The sequence below is a fragment of the Arvicola amphibius genome, chromosome 6 (genome assembly GCF_903992535.2).
Source record: "Arvicola amphibius chromosome 6, mArvAmp1.2, whole genome shotgun sequence".
Taxonomy (NCBI): Eukaryota; Metazoa; Chordata; class Mammalia; order Rodentia; family Cricetidae; genus Arvicola; species Arvicola amphibius.
In genome coordinates, this window is record NC_052052.2 from 80,028,342 (window position 1) to 80,048,509 (window position 20,168).

General features: G+C 40.9%; 1 protein-coding gene across 3 annotated transcripts in view; it reads left to right on the forward strand.

Moving 5' to 3' along the window:
* Positions 1-20,168, forward strand: part of Astn2 (astrotactin 2) — a 980,272-nt gene that overhangs the window by 322,291 nt on the left and 637,813 nt on the right. For all 3 annotated transcript variants that reach the window (XM_038333150.1, XM_038333151.2, XM_038333152.2), the window contains one exon: positions 11,213-11,320. In XM_038333150.1, the coding sequence (XP_038189078.1) occupies positions 11,213-11,320 (108 nt within the window). The remainder of the gene's footprint in view (positions 1-11,212; positions 11,321-20,168) is intronic.

The window sequence follows — 20,168 nt, forward strand, 5'->3', positions numbered from 1 at the left end:
AGAAGGCAGAAAAATTAGAATAGGAGATTTTGTAAAAGATCACTTTGGAAAATACATCTTTCATTGTCTAACTCTGGGATGCCTTAGAAGACAATGTTTTATTTTAATTAAACAATAAGTTAAATTTGATTGAAGAGTTTTTGTGGGATGTAGAACCATTTGTAGGATTTGACAAAAAAAAAATCGGGATATTCATTCTTGAAATGATGTGATATCTCTTCCTGGGAGGCTCATCTTACAGCAGAGGTCACGTGACAACTTGGTTTAAACTAATGCAACAAAAAGAAAAATTTTTTTTTGCAAAAATACATGTAAGTTGTACTGTTTTTTAATTGACAAATATTGGAATTTACTAGAGGGAAATTATGTCACACAAAAGCATCCATGGCCCCAGGGAGAATGAAGAGGTTCTAGAGAAGCTGAAAAGAAGAAGAAGCGAAGAGATTTTTGTATTGCTGTAGATTTTGTTTTGTTTTTGTTGTGTGTTTTGTTTGGTTTTTCTACTGCTTGTTTGATTTGGGCTTTTTTGTTTTTTCTTTTTCTTTTGTTTGTTTGCTTTGATTTGTTTCTTTGCATGGGGGGCATGGCAGGGATGAGGGGAGTACAGGGAACCAGGAGATGAATGGAAATAGATTTTACACTTTAGTTTATAATACTATAAATATCTAATAACAAATTTTTCCTTCCTTTGTCTGACTGATCTATTGATTGATTAATTGATCCCTCTAGAGAAGATTATACTATTCAGCAAAGCTAGTCTTAACATTTTTTTAACCTTCCCACTTAATTCTCAAAAGCACTGTGATAAAAAAGGAGTGTACCATTGTGCCTAGCTTTTTATTTTATGAATTAAAATATATACATTTTTAGGGACTGCACTTGGTTTAGTAACAGAAAATTTATCTAACATGCATGAAGTCCTGGATCAAGTCTCTATTATCATAAAAAATATACCTGTGTATTTGTTTTTATATTACAGAGTAGAATTAATATCAAGCATCAGCAAGTATATAAAATTTCTCTTTGTATTTTTCTTTGTATGCTTTTTTTCATAACAATGGATCATGGAGAATTGTGCCTGTCAGTAAATATAGATGTATGACACAGTGTTTTAATGATCTCATGAAACTCTGTTTTAGAGATAAGTCATAACTTTAATGTCTTTTATAAATGTATATATTTCTATATTTTGTAAAATTATGAAAATCATGATTAATTGTGCATTTATTTGTGAATATATTCCACCATAAAGACAATTTTTAAATTCAACATGAACCAGAAATGCTGCAGAATCCTCTGGAAATTCAGAGAAGCCAGGTTCTGAATGCAGATCTTACTGCTTACCTTTGTGATTCCCTAACTATGATGAAATAACACAGTTAAGTCTCGCCTGCCAAGATTTGAGATCTAAGCATGTGTGTAGTTATATCTGTACCATGTGCCAGTCACAATGCATGGCAGCTAGCAGTTATTGTCTAAATGACTCCAAGAACAAGCTAGATGACTGGCTTGTTCAGAAAAGCACTTGCCTAGGAAGCATGAAGTCCTGAATCTGATCTTAAAACAAACAAACAACAACAACAAAACTATGTAAAATAAAATGTTACAGGTGATGGCATATCCTGAGGCTCCTTGGCTTGCCAATCTAACTGGTGATATCCAGACTAGTGAGAAATCTTGTCTCACAGAAGATAATTGAAATTTCTCTAAACAAGATCCTAGGTTGCTCTTCTTTTTCCCACACACATATAATAGACACTGTCTTGCTTGGTTTTTTATTGTCAACTTGAGACAAACTCTAATCACCTAGAAAGGAGAAACCTCAGTTAAAGAATTCCCAAAATGAGACTGACCATATCTGTAAGTGGCAGCCTTAACTGAGGAATGACATGGGAGGGTCTACTCCACTGTGATGGTTGTCATCATCCCCAGGTAGGTGAGCCTTGTCTATATAAGAAAGTTAACTGAGCATAAACCAGTGATAGAGCCATAAGTAGTATTCCTCCTTGTTTCTGCTTCAGATTTTTCCTGACTTGAGTTTCTGAAAGAGTCAGATGAAATAAATTCTCTCCTTCCATAGATTGCTTTTGGTCAGAGTGTTTTGTAACAGCAACAACAGCCAGAAAAAAAAACAACCTAGAACATGATCACACACACACACACACACACCATGCATAAAAATATCTTTAAGAAGTGAATGCATATGAAGATCTGTGATTTAGTTCCAGACTGGGAACAATTGCTGCTTGTGTGGTTCAGAGGACATTGAAAGTTTTATTGGTTTCTGTCCTCCACCCATGACTGCTACCATTTATGTTCCCTGGATGGTTGGGGGTCAGATGGGTTTTTGAATTCCTAAGGCACATATTTCTCTATCTGGTGCAGTTTGGGACAATCTGAAAATGCAATATTGCTGTCATCAGCTTGAGGAAGACATGGAGCTTGAATAATTTAACATGTCACCACCATCCATCATGATAGCGAGAATGGGAGATGGAGTGTGGAGAGGTTAGAGGCAGGCCTAACAGCAGCTGACAGAGCAGGCCTGCAGACAGGGCAGCCTAAGCAGAGAAGGTAGGTTTGCAAGGAAGAGCAATATGCTACCTCTCCTAGATCTAGCAAAGGCCATGTGCCCCCTTGCCCAAGCTTTCCTCATAATATGACTTTAGACTTGTTTTGGTGTGCTACTTTGCCCCATAACATGCTTGATATCAGGCCCCCTGTTTTCCACTAGCTATGTTTTCATCAGAAACCTCTAAATACTTCTGAATATCTCCACCGACTTGACACACAGAGGCTTTTGTTAAATTCAAAAATATTATACCCCCCAATATCTTAAATGCTTCCCCCAGAAAGTGACTTGAAAAATTCAGGGATGTTTGTTTTGTTTGCAGCATTAGAAGACTGTTTTACAGTATGGTCACTTAGTAAATACCTTTTAGTTTAGTTAGGAAATGAGTGAGTTGTGCTGATAGCACTATTTGAAGTGAACTCGAGGTCTAGGAGAGCTGAATGGTTACTCTGTCTGTCCCAAGTCCTAAGCAGGGATCCAGGAAATCTGAAAGCTTGGCTGCCATCAAGAAAGTTGTGGACCACCTCCTCTTTTTGTCCCAGAGGCCAACTCCTCTCCTTTCCTACATGACATGCCTTACATCTGTCTAGAGATGATAGGAAGCAAGCAAAGGGCTTCTTTTATTTTTTTATATTCTTTTGAACTAAAATCTACATAACATGAAATGAACTATTCATCACGTTAATGTGCACAATTCAGTGACATTTCGTACATTTACAGGGTTGAGTAACTATCACCTCTATCTAGTTCCAAGCACAATCATAACCAACAGAAATCAGAACTCATTAATTATCCTTCCCTATTCTTGGCTCCCTCTTCATAGCCCTGGCAACCCTCAGTCTTAGACAGAAAATTCTGCCTTTGGGGATGTTTCATATGGCATGTATCTTACTATTTGTGGCCTTTCATATCCGCCTTCTCCCATTTAAAAAATGTTTCTGAGGTCTACCTGCATGCTTTCAGGTGCCAGCATTTATTATATATCAGTGATATTCTATGTGACTACATTTTGTTTACCCATTCATCAGTTGACAGACATTTGCCATTACTATCTTTGAGCTTTGTGGAGAGCACAGCTATGAATGTCCCCCTTCAACTATTTGTTTAACTCACCTTTTCTGTGCTTAATGTCATGTGCATAAGAGTGAAATTCTTGAATGATGTAGCAAATGTGCTTAATAGACTAGGAAACTTTCAAAATGATTCCTATAACAGCTACCCCATTTTCCTTCCCACGGCTATCAAACCGTTCCTGGTTTTCAGTCTCTTCACTGATGTTTGTTCCATTGCAGTATTTTCCCAAAGACCAAACTAGCATTATGACCTGTTAGCAAAGGTTTTGTCTTACATTTCCTCAATAACTAATAAAATTGAGCAAATTTTTCACGAGAATAGGGGTGTTGAATCGAACCAAAACTAAATTCAAAACTGAGCTCTGTTCTCTATAATCTTTTTGATTCTCTATAATCTGCTTGCCATGTGGTATGTGCCTAGGCTTACATCTTGGTGGCTCCCTCACAGACAACTCAGAACAGAGAATTGGGAGTTGGTCCTGGCAGCTGTATCTCTCCTTCTGTTCTTTTTCCAGTCTTTGATTAAGTAGAAATCCTAGAGCAGCCCTGAGTAATTAATGGCGCCACCTTATGGCACTGAATCATCAATTTTATATCAGCACAGCAGCAGCAAGAGCCCTTTGCCATCCATCCGAGTCTCCTCCAAGTCCGTCCACAATTGGCATCTCACCTCTTCAGATTATATGGATACTCAGTGGCTATAGACCTTGGATAGCAGCCACCTTTCTGGGATGTCACAGTGGAAGAGTAGCTACCAAGCCTTTTCCTTTCCTCCTAATGAAGCCCAGTAAAAGTTATGAATGTCAGGTGTTCGGACAACCTAACACTTTGCCCAAAATGACCATGTGACCTGACAGTCAAACATGAATTCAGAGCGGTTAAGGACCTTGCCCAAGTTCACACAGCAAATAAGTGAGACATAGGATTATAACTCAAATCTGATGTCATTGACTTAATTTCCTTCTGCTGACATATATAACTTCTCAAGACTCACAGATTAAAGTAATAGAAGACCAGCATGAACCTAAGAACATTGAGGTTCTTAGGGTGTGATTATTGTTGCTTAATGGAATCTCATCTTCATATTCTTTTATGTAATTTATGTAATTCACATATAAAAATTATAACTTATGGGACCTGTGGCTTACTTATCATTCTCCTGTGTCCAGATCCTTGCTCTATTCCTCACCATAGTATTTACTGCACAGTGCCTCCAGAATTGTGCTCTCCACTGGGGTGGATATATGGAATATGGGTTGTCTATATGGGGACATGCTGCTAACATGACATACAAACTTAGTGTTAAGGACTTATTATGAAGAAATAAAAAGAAAATTTTGGTGTGTAGTTTCACTTAGTTAGGCATGGGCATAATATTTTTCATGTATTTGCTGAAATATACCATGAAATTGATTCAATCCAATTATTTTTATCATTTTAGATTTTATTTACTTTCATTTCATGCATATTCATGCTTCCTGAAAATGTCTTTGCACCCTGTGTGTGCAGTATCCACAGAGACCCGAGGATGGCATTTGATCCCCGGGAATGGGATCACAGATGACTGTGAGCAACATTGTGGATACTTGAGATTGAACCTCAGTCTTCTGGAAGAACAGCCAGTGCTCTCAACCATTGAACCATCTCTCCAATCCCTACTTTTACATTTTAAATGTTCTTGTTAGATTATATAACCTCTCAAGCCTCACGGATTAAACCAATAGACGACCAGCTTGAACCTTTTGCATTATATTTATGCTATACTGGCTGGAAAACAAGAAGCTATCCTGGCCCTCAGTTTCCACGCTGAAACGGAATTCTTTAGTCCTTACAGAAAGGCAGCTATCCTTTTTGGGAGTTCTCCCAAGGCACAGTCTCTGTGTTCTGAAGCATATAAAAGGATGGATAAGTGCAAATATATTGCTAAGATGATTAGATTTGTTAGAGGAGTTACTATTGCAAGCCTCAGAAGAGACATGGGGAGAAACATCTTTTCATGATAGCATACAAGAAAAGACGTGCTAAGCTACAGTGCTTAGCATGTGGATTCCTTGCTCACATACAGACTTTCCCAGATGAACATAAACGCACACATGTGTGCACTTGCCCACACACATCTTCTCCATGTTACTCTAGTTATTGACCTGACTTTGGAGGGTGACATATTCAACTGCAACCCCAACTTTCCACTTACTACCTTGCTTCACACTATTCGGATAAGATGGGTTTCTGTCACCTTCCCCATCTGTCGCCAGCTGGAGGTTCCCTCACGGTCCTGACTTTCTTTCTCATGTTCTCTCTCCTTCTGCTCCTCATCAGGACCTTGGGAGCTCAGTCCGGTGCTCCAAGGTGGGGCTCTGTCATTTTCTTCATCTATCGTCAGGTGGAGGTTCTATGGTGATATGCAAGAAATTCATCAGTATGGCTATAGGAACATGCGACCAAACCCGTCTCTCTGAGTGTGGCCAACAGCGGGGGCTGACTGAGAAGCAAAGGACAATGGCTCTGGGCTCTGATTGTTCTTCATGGACGGGCTCTGTGGGAGCCTTCTCAGCTTGGTCGATCACCTTCCTGGACCTGGGGGGAGTTGGGAGGACCTTGGTCTTAGCATAGAGTGGGGAACCCTGATGGCTCCTTGGCCTTGAGAGGGAGGGAGGGGAGGTATGGGTGGAGGGGAGGGGAGGGAAGGGGGAGAAGGAGGGGAGAGAAAGGGGAGAAGGAGGGGAGGGAGGGGGGAGGAGGAGGGAAGGAGATGGAAATTTTTAAATATAAAAAAAATAAACCATGAGAGAAAAAAAAAAAAAGCAACTATTAGTTTTAAATGTTTTCCATTGGATTAGACTTTTGTATATTGTATACAAATTTGTACATTGATACAAATTTGAGATTAATTTTGTTAGAACATACTCTACATACATTTGTAATCTTGTTCAAGGTATTGTACTTATACAACTCATTTAACAGTGTAAAGAAAGTTTTAGTACTTGAAAATTTTTATGACCAATTATTTAGGATAAATAGGAAATGCAGGTTAGTAGTTAAAGATTTATCACAATCGAATTTGTAGTCACATTAGGTTTTTTTTTTTTTCAAGATCAAACAAAAATATATTTTATGTAGACAGGTAATCTTCAAACACATCAGAGATCTACAGATTATGTCATTTAAGGTGTTTTAATAACACAGGTATTTAGTCCCATATTGCTATATTATATAGCAGCCAGGCTTTCAAGCCATAGTGGTCACATTCCCTTCCAGATAGGCTGTTGCTAACCTAACAAAGGGTCAAGATGTTGTTTTGCTCCCTTCCCTGTAATTTGGAGGATGCCCTAATAGAGAAGATACTAATTCAAGCCTACGTGACTGAGCTAGCATACTGACCAGGAAGACAGAGGAGAAGAGGTAAATGTGAATGTGACTAAAAGCCATTTACCTGGTTACCTAGGAAACAGAATGCTAATGAATTTCCCCCTCAGTTTGTGTTTTGATATATAAAGCTGTTGGGAGAATAAATAAAAAATTCTCCAGGATGTGAACTCAGGATTTCATGAGGGATCAATAAAAATCTCCCTCCAAAAAAAAAAAAAAAAAAAGATGGGTTTCTGATGCTGTCATTATGAATGATGTGGACATTAAATGGGGTATTTGTTCATATCTTATTTTATACCAGAACAGAGTCTAAAGGAATAGACTTGGGAGCTGCTTTTGAGATTTTAATGGTGATCCTACTACTTATAAATTGTGTGACCCTGGACATATCATATCACTTAATATCCCCATGTCTTCATGTTCTCATTCATGACAATGAGAATTAAAGGAGTATCTTGCATCTTAAGGTTCTCATAGGGATAACATGAGATAGCATGTGTTAAAGGCTTAGCTCAAAGTCCTGTAGAAAAATACCACAATGCTGGTGCAGTTTTCCTTATTGTGATAGAATTGTCTAGTAACGCTTCTGTCCCCTCCACTATCCTGCAGTTGAGAGGGAATTCTATCTGAATCATGTATAACATATAAATTCACTACAGAGATGGAAAAGCAGATCGTTTGTTTACCAAAAGAAGAAAGGTAAAAATCAGGTGGAAAGGAGCTAGAGCCATGGGTAGGAAGCAAGAGAAATAAGACTTTCACTGAAGTGACTAAAAGTTAGGGTGTGGCTCAAAGGGACGGGGGTGGGGCGTCTGTTATAGTGCTGTAGCCCAGCAATACTCCCTTTCACTCAGCAGCTCATTATATATCACACAATAAGAAGATGCTCGCCCTGGTCCTTGGAATTGCTTTGTCAAATATCTTCATTTCTCTCTGACTGAGAAATAAGCAGATGAACAAAAGTCCACCTTTTCTCCCAGCTACCTCTTCCTTCCTGTTTGTTCCATCTTTATGACAATAAAGTATTTGATGGTTACTTTTTTTCATGGTTTATTTTTTTATATTTAAAAATTTCCATCTCCTCCCCTCCTCCTCCCCCTTCCCTCCCCTCCCCTCCACCCATACTCCCCCTCCCTCCCTCTCCAGGCCAAGGAGACATCAGGGTTCCCTACTCTATGTTAAGACCATGGTCCTCCGAACTCCCCCCAGGTCCTGGAAGGTGATCAGTCAAGCTGAGAAGGCTCCCACAGAGCCCATTCATGCAGAAGAATCAAAGCCCAGCGCCATTGTCCTTTGCTTCTCAGTCAGCCCCCACCATCGGCCACATTCAGAGAGTCCAGTTTGTTTGCATGTTCCATCAGTCCCGTTCCAACTGGAGTTGGTGATATCCTGTTAGTTCTGTCCCACCGTCTCCATGGGTGAACGCACCCCTCATGGTCCTGACTTTCTTTCTCATGTTCTCTCTCCTTCTGCTCCTCATCAGGACCTTGGGAGCTCAGTCCGGTGCTCCAATTTGGGGCTCAGTCGTTTTCTTCATCTATCTCCAGGTGGAGGTTCTATGGTGATATGCAAGAAATTCATCAGTATGGCTATAGGAACTGGCCTTTTCGGTCCTAAACTGTATGAAGAAGCTACCTGAACCTGAACAAGGCAGCAAATGAGCCAGAAATAAGCATTCCTCCATGATTTCTGCTTCAAATTCCTTCTTGAGTTCCTGACCCAACTTCCCTCAGTGATGGATTGTAACTTAAAATAAAGCCTTTCCTTCTCTGAATTGTCAGTGTTTGATCACAAACACAGAAATCAAACTAGAATAATTATCTAGATTGCTAATTAAATTACACCTCCCTAGTGAGTCTATCCCCATGAGGATTTCATGCTGTCATGTAGACAAATCTTCCAGCAACATCGCTGGAGCGAACAAAAACATTGCCATGGTGTGGACAGTGTCTGCAAGCGACTGTGATGGACGGTCCTTCAAACCCCACCCAAGAGAGCTACAGAGTAAATCCCTTTGTGAATTGAACAACATTCTCCACTAATCTATGCTTTTCTTTTCCTCAAGTGCAACTTTTGAATTGGTAATCAGTTGTATGGCGTTTGATTAAAAAGATACAAAAGATTTATAGGGCAGAGTAGCCTCCCTCTTTCCTTATTCTACAGTCACTTAATTCTCTATCCAGGAAAACCCATTTTAACAGATACTTCAGTCTCCTAGACATAGTCCATGATTTGTACAACTGAAGTCCCAGTCGTTAAAATGTGAATCTTTCCCCTGTCCACACATCTACCCTCACCATGCTCTGGATCTCTGACCTCCTTCATTCTTCTCTAGGTATAGAATTTTTCAGTGTCTTAATCCATAGTTTTCAATACCTTATCTTTAATTTTTCTTTTTCTTCTTTCTTTCTTCCTTTCTTTCTTTCTTTCTTTCTTTCTTTATTAAAAATTTCCATCTCCTCCCATTCTCCCATTTTCTTCCCCCTCCCCCTCTCTCTCCCTCTCCTTTTACAATCCTAAGAAAAGTCAAGGTGCCCTGCCCTGTGGGAAGTCCAAGGTCCTCCCCACTCCATCCAGGTCTAGGAAGGTGTACCTCCAAACAGACTAGGTTCTCAAAACGCCAGTACGTGCAGTAGAATCAAAATCCGGTGTCATTATCATTGGCTTCTCAGTCAGCCCTCATTGTCAGCCACATTCAGAGAGTCTGGTTTGATCATATGCTCGTTCAGTCCCAGTCCAGCTGGTCTTGGTGAGCTCCCATTAGATCAGTCCAATACCTTATCTTTAAAAAATTCTAAGAATAGTGCCAGGCATAATTCCTTGTGCCTGTAATCCCAGCACTTGGGGAGGCAGAGGAGTTGGATCAAGGCTTTAAGGCCAGAATGACCAACATAAAAAGATATCTTAAAAACTTGACTCCACTCATCAACTCCCTCCCTCCCTCACTAATTAATAAGCAAATACAGAACTCAAAACACATGAAGATTAAGAAGAGTAGCTCCTGCCCTCCTCCGTTCACACGTCTGGGCACTGTTCTGACCAGCCCTCTTCCACTATTTATCGTCTATGAGTCATTGTCCTTCTCCCCAAATGTTCCTCCGAATCCATCTCTGCAGCCATTCTCATCTCCACCCCCTTTCCCATCCACTTTGTACATGTTCCCATTTCATGTTTTGCACCTCTCCTTCTGGGTCATCACATAGCCTCCTAGCTGCTCACTGAGCCTGGCACACATTCCATTCTTTGGGAGCTCAGAGTTCCCTTTCTGATTCACACAGATAATCAATGCATTTTTGCTCTGGGACTTTCTGTGACAGTTAGAGGAAAGACCCCAGCATGATGCCCACCTTAGTGGAACACTCAAGCCTCCCACAGTGTGGTATGAACACCTTATTTTTAGTCAGTCCTGCATTTGATGTTGCTTGTATCTGCCCAGCTCTGTGTTCTCAGGGATGCTTCACAAGGTGGCTCCTGGAAACTCAATTTTCTAATGCCAAAGCCGCATCTATCCTTCAAACCATGGCTTAAATCTTCACTCCTCCATAAAGCTTTCCTTGGCCCTCGAAGTTAAAATGAATTGCTTCTTCCCATGTTCCTAGCATCTTATCGTGTGGAAAACATAAGCCATGAATTAGGCTTAAGACTCCTAAGGATCCCATTTGTGCCCCTGACTAGCTTATGATACGCTGCCTGGTAAGAGCCGAGTGGCGTTTATCTTTGTGTCTCTGTGTCAGGCTCTGAGCCTGCCATATTCTAAGCCTTTGGTTGAAATGTATGTGAAACTAAGCTGTCTGGAGAATTTTAGAGTTAAATTCATTGTATATAGAAATGGTAGTTTACCATTGTTAGCACCCACTGTGGGCCTCCTCTTTTACATGCCGTGCTTCTTCCTCGTCTTCAAAGCAAACCCACAGGGCTAAGAGTTACTTCCGCTGCCGTAGAAAAAATAGCAGAGTTTAGGAAGGTGAGACGGCACCTCAAGGTCATATAGCTTGGAAGCTGCTGAACCATGCATGATTAGAACCCAGTCCTGCCTGACTGCCAATCTCAACGACTTCCATTAATCATGCAGACTCCTGGGTCACTGTGGATCAGCAGTGAGAAATGTGAGGAAGTGCTGTGGGTCTTTAGGATGGCTGGGGTTTAAAACGCTTCTAGAGTCCCGCAGGGCTGACTGATGGCTGGTGCTTCTCTGCAGGTGGACTCAGCTTTGGGAGAACCAAGGGAACGTCGGGCTCAGAAGCAGATGATGAAACACAGCTGACTTTCTACACAGAGCAGTACCGCAGCCGCCGCCGCAGCAAAGGTAATCAGTCGAGCCCTTGGGAAGTTCCAGAACTGCCATGTGTATTTACAAAGTCCAGGCGGCAGAATTCACGATAAATACCAAATGTAAATGTGTTTCAGCACAATGAGCACTGAACCCAGCATTCAGGACTGATCACACTAGTGACTGTCAATCCTGCCTTTTCTGTTCCATTCCTTACTTACTCCCTGCCCTGCATCATCCCCCAAAATAATTAGAGGCAATTTCACCGAAATGTATTCATATTGAAATTTCAGTATAGAAAATGAAATAGCAATAATCATGTTGAAAGGAAACTAGCACTAAAAATAAATCATATTTAGGTTAGATGTATGCAGGGTAATCCATACTATAGGTTCTTAGCATGGACTACCCATTTAATTTTGCAAAATTAGCAGCAAACGTGTAAAGGGAATATTCTGAAGTGTAAATATATAGGTTCTGTGGTTAGAATTAAACACTTGTCCAGGATGCTTTGATTACCTAAACCTGAAAGTTTTGAAGTTGGCCCCTGTCAACAAGGTGTTATATGACATGTTAAAGAGGGTTTTCAACATTTATTCATCACCATGACAGTCAATATAAGGAATATCAATATGCCGGAAGAAGAATCATTACAGGGTTGCACCTTCAGCTAAAGTCTGTAGTTCTCTGATGATTCCATGGAGTATACAAGAAAGCAGCATATTTATAGAGAACATATACAAAAGCAATTCCTCATCTTGGAGTACTGCTTAAGGTTAGGGAATTAGCAACTGTGAAGTGGTGTTTGCAATAGCAACTCTGGGCTGTAAGCATGTATTAAACACCCAGGGTTGGTACAGATCAACAGGGTTTGAGCTCTCCATGAAAGGAGGGTCCTATATTACAGGTAAAGGCCTGCCTGTCACTTTGCATTGACTGCTGTTATGATAACTATGGTTAATCATGGATGTTGGTGGGTTCTGAAGGTATAAGAAGTCTGCCTTCCACCACCTTTGCACAGAAGGGAGCTGAAGCATTGCCTGGGGTAGGAACATCTTTTCATGATAGACGTTTCATAGCAATGGCATGAATCACACACCTTTGAGCACATTTTGCCCTGAGGCAAGTTATTTACATTCCTTCATCTGTAGAATGGGCCTTGTAATGGCTGCAGCTGCCATTTGGAGTTGGCTATTGATTTTTAAGACATTATAAAAAAACCATCACAGTGTAAGGGGAAAATGGACGTAGACATTATTAATGTGACTTCAGTTCTCATCGCTTCGATCCTGTTCTCCGTCCCCTTGGTACCTGTCATGAAAAAGGGCTCCATATGGGAAGTGCTTCCATCAACACATCCCCAAGGAGGAATTCTCAGCCTCTACAACCCTTGAAATAATAGATCCTGCTTCTCAGTCCACCCTACACTACAGCTTTCAGGGATCTATTGCACTACACATTGAGAAGTTGGTGATCAATGATTCTTAACTTCTCCCTCCTCCTATCCCACAGCTAAAATGAGAACCAGGGAATGGTGGGTCCCCTCAGAAAGACTGGGCTATTTGCAGCTGATTGGAAAAACATCCATCATGGAGCATGCACACTATAAACTGTTAAACTTTAAAAAGGAAAACAAAAGCAAGCAACAGGATGTGAGACAAACGACTTGGCCCACTGCTCCCAGACACTCTAGGAGACCTGGCTGACTTCTCAGGATAGTGAGAGTAACAGGGCTGTGGCGTCTGTGTCCTCCTTCCCTAGCCCTGCCTGCTAAAGCAGTGCCCAAGCCACTTCCTCCATCTTCCCTCCCACTTGTGTCCCACTAGCAGCAGGGTTCTTCCTCTACTTCTTGGTTCTAGCGCACATCTCTCTTCTTTGCAGGATCCCGTGTTTACTCCATTATCTGCCCATTTCTTTTTAATCTGTTTCTTTTTTCTCCTATCCCTCTGTCTCTATTTATTGCCACATTCTCATTCCCTTCCCTCTTTTATTTCATTATTTTCTCATCATCCATTTTTTCTCCCTCTTCTTCCTTTTCTACTCGTTCCTTCTGCATTTCCTAGTTTGTCTTTCCTTCTCCTCTCCCCTCCTTCCCTACACAGCATAAACATTTCTACAAACGGCAGCCACATGGGGGACAAAATCAACTGAAAGTTTAAAAATCCTTATCCATGTGGAGGTTTTACTATATAAAAAAATGAAGCAATTAACTGATGAAAATCAGCAAGGAAAAAGACACAGTGAGGAAGAGAGTCAAATGAGGCACGAAATCCATATTAGACCCGGGAGTATTCTTCCCTCCCCCTCCCCTTTGTGCTGGTTCACAGGCAGGTAACACTGGTCTTGGTATTGCATTTTTAATACTGCTCTTGACCTTGTGAAGCTGTCAGTCTCGCTGTTATTCCTGAGGCTGCTACTGCTGATCTTTTATTGAAGACATAACGTTGACCAGGTCATAGCAAAGCTTCTGCTCCAGCCAAGTGAACTTAGCATCCAATGTCTAATTCTTCAGATGCTACAGTTCTGCACACAAGGGCTATGGCTCCTCTTAGCTCTTCTTATACTACATAAAGGAGGTGATGAGGCTGCAACACTCACCTCATTATAGGGGAAATTACATGGCATTAAAGTGAACCAAGGAAAGTCTGAGAGGCATCAGATCTGCCAGAACAGAAGAACACAGTATTAATAATATGAGCTACCTGAGTTAGAATTCTATCCCTGATGCTTACTAGTGTCTTATTAAACATGTGTCTTGGACATTACTGTGTATTAATTCCCTGAAGTATAAAATGAGGATATAAGAGTAATAGTCACGAAGAGAGTTCTAAAGTTTAAATTAATAATTTATAAAGAATTTAGGCAGATATAAGGATGGAATAAAGACATTGAAACAGAACTTAACTATCAAGGAAGTTGACACCCTACCTATGTCTAGGGTGTGTCTAGGGATGGGGGAAAATCTGAATCTCACATTTCTTGTCAAGTCAAGCCTCTAATTGACATTAGTTCAGATCCAGTCTCTCAGGTTTCTATTCTCTGAAACCTAGAACAGTAGCAGGGAGAGCAGGGTCTGGTGAAATCCAGTCTTGGAGCTCCATACTCTCTGTCCTGTGTGTTAGTGGGACTCCCTCTCCTTTGAACACGATTGCTTTGGGCTCTGACTGAATCTTTGGCTCAAGGTCTTCCATTCACTGTTTCTCAAAGTGTGAGCCACAGACACAGGGATAACCTCAGCATAGATGGACTATGCTTCTCACCTTCTCCTCCTCAACATCCCAGCACTATCCCTTCCTCCATTTCTGTGGCTGCCATCCAAGCTCCTCCTCAGCAAATGCAGTTAGTCAGAAGTTCCCTGTGGTCCTCCCAGCATGTGTGAGCCAGTCAAGGAGAAATAGATAAAAATACCAGGAAAGGCAAATCCCTGTGCTGGAGGAAACAGCTCTCGCGTAGCATTTGGGATTCCATATTAACTCACTGTGCCCTCTTCATATTCATTTAAAAATAAAACCTGTGCTTTTTTCCAAATCAAGAAGCAAGTGGCATTTGACTACTGTTATCTTTGAAGTGCCCAGAAAAAAAATGAGATTTCTGGGGCTCTTTGAGGACAGTAGGACCTGTGGGTAGCAGTGGTTGGCACTACTATACGGTGTGACCTTGAACGATTTGTTTCCCATATCTCAATCTTGTTTGCTCAGGCACTAAGAGGATGTTGGTGAGGGTTGTTTAAGAGCATTCAGTCTACAATGGTTTATACTGGCTAAGTTCTTCCAAGGGCCTTCGCACTGGATTCTTGTGCCATTGGCAAAGATGATGAAAGATGAAAAAGCAAGGTACAGCCAGTATAAACACTTTCGTTATCCCAGCTTTCTGTGAAGAATCAGATGGTGAAAGCGTAGGGGCTTCAGTTTTTTTAGAGTTCAGCCTGAAAAGTTACCTTAATCTCAGACATGTCTTCACCTCTTCTCATCCACCTAATATGAGCTCCCACCATTAACATTCTCATTTCTTAAATGAAAGAATTATCTGGTAATTAGCCACACAAGGTTAAGTAGAATAAGGGTGATGTCTTTTATATTCCCAGTCTCTTCTCTTCTGTTGTGGTTTGGGATTCCTGCCTCCTCTCAACCTGTGGTTGTGACCCCCACTGAGGTCACATACTAAATATCCTGCATATCAAATATTTACATTATGATTAATAATGGTAGTGAAGTCACAGTTATGAAGTAGCAATGAAATCATATTATGATTGTGGGGGGGGTCACCAAACATGAGGGTATATTAAAGGGCCACAACATTAGGAAGGTTGAGAACCACTGCTTTATAATCTGCAAAAAGCCTTTCCTCAAAGGTTTTTTTTCATATAGTGCAACCCATCCCCTATCCTACATCCAGAGTAATTATCCTTCAGATATAAGTGGGAAGCATGTTGCTTATTTAGACAATGTCATAACCTTCTTTTTACATTTATGATTTTACAAGAGTTTAATAACCCATCTCCAAACCAAAATAGTGTTTTTGTTGTTGTTTCCACAGTTTTCCAAAGGCTTCTTGTGCTATTGTCATAGGAAGTCTCATCCTAGCATTCCTGCCTTTGGCGTGCAAAACCTTCACAGCGTGTGTGTGTGTGTGTGTGTGTGTGCGCGCGCGCACACACACACACACACACACACACAGAGCTGGTCCTAGCTGCTCTTCTCTGCCCTGACTGTTCCCACTCACTCTGATATCTGCACTTAAATGGCATCTTCTACATAACTATCCCATACCACAAAAAATTTCCCTGTTTTATTCTTTAGCAGATCCTGTGGTTTTCCCACTTTATAGACTCGATACCATAATATTTTGACATTTATACATGTGTTTTAAAGTAAGTTTATGTTCTCCATAGACCTTGAGAATTAATGATGATAAGAAGACCATGTTCAACTTGTAGCCCCAGAACAAATGCAGGCATGGGCCACAGTGGATGCTGAGTAGCAGTTTTGAATAAATGAGTGATGAGAGAAGAGAATGAAAGACACAATGCCTGGAGTGATTATGAAAGCGCATAGTGGCTGCTTATTTCCTCTCTGTCTCTCTTCTTTATCCTCCATTCCTATTTCTGACAAGTGGGTATCCTTTCCCTTTCCTTCTTTCTGCTCAGAGTGAGCCCTTGCTCTCTCTATTTTTCTACTTCAGTTCACCAGAGAAAGCCATGCCTAAGATTTGTTGTAGTACCTGAGTGTTGATATTGAAAGACAGACTTTTTGAATGTGTGTTCTTTTCACAAGGTTAGGATATGAGCCATTCTGCATAGATATACTGAAGCACAAGATGTTGCAATAGAACAGTATATACCTAAGACTGTTGTCCAAAGGAGGAACAAGGAATGAGAGACGAGGAAATATTTATGACACATCTGCTAGGTAACAGATCTCTCTGTTGACATTTCTTGTGAGAGACATAGAATTGGTGTTCAATTCAACAGGACCTGACTTGGATATCAAACCATCTTTCCAGTCTTGGGTGAGTTTAACTTCTGGACTCTAACTTTTATATAAAATAAAGCTATTAGGACGTTCCTCACACAGCAAGCAAGTCCATGAAGAGAAGGCATCCAAAGGTTCTTACTAATGTATTTTCTTTCTGTGTTTTCACCTTAATTTAAATCATTCTGTACTCCAAACTAAATCATCATCATCATCATCATCATCATCATCATCAACAACAACTCACTTTACTCATTGCATCTATGGAATAAAGAAATTTGTCAAATGCAAATGAAGCTATTTATAAGACTGTTGGAGAAAGGTGAATTAATGACCAGGTGGACTTCATTACAAGGTAGGAAAGTGCAGCTATCACAGGGTGGATGAGGAATGACAAGTATGTGTATGTGTGTGTGTGAGGGGGGGGCATTCCTAAATATTGGATCAGTAATACTTTTTTGGGAAATGGCCACTGCAGGCTGTATATCTGTTAGAAGTATTCAACTTCCCTGCCATTGCACAAAGATGTCCATAGACAACACATAAATGAACATTTGTAAATAAATGTGTTCCAATAAAGCTTGATTTTCCACAACATGCTGATCCAAATTTATCCAGAGGTCATAGCTCCCTGACTTCTGTAAACCTGTATCTAACAAGTAGCCTGACTGAACATCTGGTCCAGACAGCAGGTAGAAAATTTCACAGCTCTTGGTGAAATGGATCGACCTCATGTTGTATGATAGTGCTGCTGTCTAAAGAGTACATTTGACAAGCAAACGGTGCTGTGTTTGGTCAAGTAAATATCTATCTGAGATAACAGTTGTTGGAGGCTTGCCATTGTCATGGTAGTCTACAGAATTAGCTAATGATGGAGTTGAAATGATAGCCTGACACTGCAGAATCTTACCTTATTAGCTGGTAATGGTTCTGCATATAGCAAGGAATGCTGACTTGGAGTCAGACATGTGCCTAAGTCTGTACCTCACCACTATCAGTTTAGTAACTTGTGGAAAGCCTATATCCTAGCAAGGCCACCTTTCCCTGTTAATCATTCAGGGATATTGATACCATGCCATCAAGCCTGAATTCCGTGCTTAATCTAGTAACATTGGTTACTCACAAATGCTTGTGAAACATGAATGGGCCATGTGGAAACCAGGGTCTGAGCCCCATCATCAGAGTGGGAATAATCTCCTGGGGAACTGGGCTGCAGTCACATAGGGAGTGATGCTGCTCTGAGTAAGCTTGCATATGATTGAAGGTCCCAATGAAAAGTGCAGATGGTGAGTCCAGCCTGAGGCACAGAGCTGACCAGGAGACACAGTGATTCTGGCTGGGCGGCTGAATTGTTTAAGATATGCAAGTACCTAATATAAGACTCTCAGTTCACCACTGTGCTGTGACTGAGTGGCCTTGAGTAAATCCCTCTCCTTCTGCGGACCATGCTCATATGCTAGCATCAATTGGTTCTCGCGATCTGGTCTTTCAGATTCACAATTTAATGGCCATTACTAAGAGCTGCTTATTAGTTCAGCAGAGAGAATCCAGGCACAAATGAGTAATTTGGCTTTAGATTTCTTTTAATTGTAGTTGCTTGTTTTATTTTTAAAACTTTTAAAATACACTTTAAAATTTTTAGATTTATTTATTTTTATTTTTATTTATGAGTATTTTCCTGCATGTATGTTCATATGTATATATACTATGAGTGACTGGTGCCTGCATAGGTCAGAAGAGGACACAAGTGATTGTGAACTATTATTGGAGTGCTGGGAACTGAACCCAGCTCCTCTGCAAGAACAACAAATGTTCTTAACCACTGAGTTGCAACCCAGTCCCATCATCTGGGGATTCTTAGGCTGGGATTTTCTCTTGCTGAGAATTTTTCAATTGGAAGCAAAGCTCTGCGTGAAGGTGAATGGATCTATGACATTTTCCTGATGATCCCAGACAGCAACCATGTGTGCATCAACACATGTGACATAAACACAAACACCCATACATGCACAATTCAAGCAAATACTTCATTGAACACAAACAAAAGCTAAAGTTTTGAGAAGAAAAGCATTCCCCTGAGGTTAAAAATAGCATCCTTGAAGGACAGAGGCAGATGAGGTGGAATGCTAATAGGCAGTGACGTATGAATGCTCTTAACTTTTCTAATCCTCTCAACAGTCCTGCAAGTTTGAAATTATTTCCAGAGAAAACACTCATTGCCTTTGGTATGTGCAGAGATTTCAGAATTAGCAGGTGCAGTTTTCAGTATTTGATTGGAGCTACATTGCCTTTCCTTCTGTGAGTGTAGCCACTCATGGTTAAAGGATAACAAGTCCAGAAGTTGTGTTTCTGCTCTTCCTTAGGCCATTGTGAAGATTCAGTATGCAAAGGGAATTGTCATGTGACCACTTCAGCCATGGGTAGTTCAGTGTGGCATATCTGTACCTGAGGCCCATGCCACTCAGATCTTTTTCCAGTGCACTGGCCCGCAAATTGATCTTGTTTCTAGAAGAGGAAACATGAAGCATTTCAATGTGATGAAGAATTTGTTGTCCTGACCTCCTGGGAACATTGTGGTACAGCTTTTACTTCCACTGTCCTCTGCCTTTGGTCTAAAGATAGCTTTTCCTGCACACACAGCCCCCTGCATGCTGGCAGCTGCACTCATAGGACCTGCTACTCTGGAAAAGTAAATACTGCAGACACATTGATCCGTACCTAATCAGCCGCAGATGAATTTGTAGCCAGAATGACCTGAGAGGGGCAGCCAAGCTCTAGAGGACACGAACAATGCCAGAGTTGTGGGTTATCTGAGCTTGTTTCTCTCAGCCCAGTAGATTGACGTTGAGAAAAACATGACCTGGAGGATCTAGACTGTCTGCTGGGTTTGCACAGGTGAAGTAGCAGAATTTTCACAGAGCGCCAACTGTCCTAGACTGTGGAGGAAATTACAGGTAGAACACGTCAGCTTATATGAAACTAGGAATGGGGCGAGGCTCCCAGGAAGGAAGGAAGAAGGGCAGGATAGCCAGCTCAGTTTTGATGTGGTTCCTGAAAGTTGGAAGCTATATCTGCTAATCTTGGATATCATTTTGTTTAGCTAGGCAAATCAGATCAGATTCCCATCCATCAAACACCCAGGTACCTAAAACTAGAGTCTTCAATCCCTAAGTCTTCAGCCATGCTCTTCTGAGAGTTCATGATAGCAACAGGCACAGATGGAAGGAAGACAAAGGAAAGGAACCAGTGGAACCATACCTGATTTATTGAGGTTTCCTTGTTTTGGTCTATTCCTTTTTGGTAAATCATCTCATATACGTATCAGTAATGCCATTTACAGATGAGAAAATAGAATCTTAAGGAAGTTCATGTATGTTTTATTACCATGAGGTAAGGGAAGCATGATGGTGAAC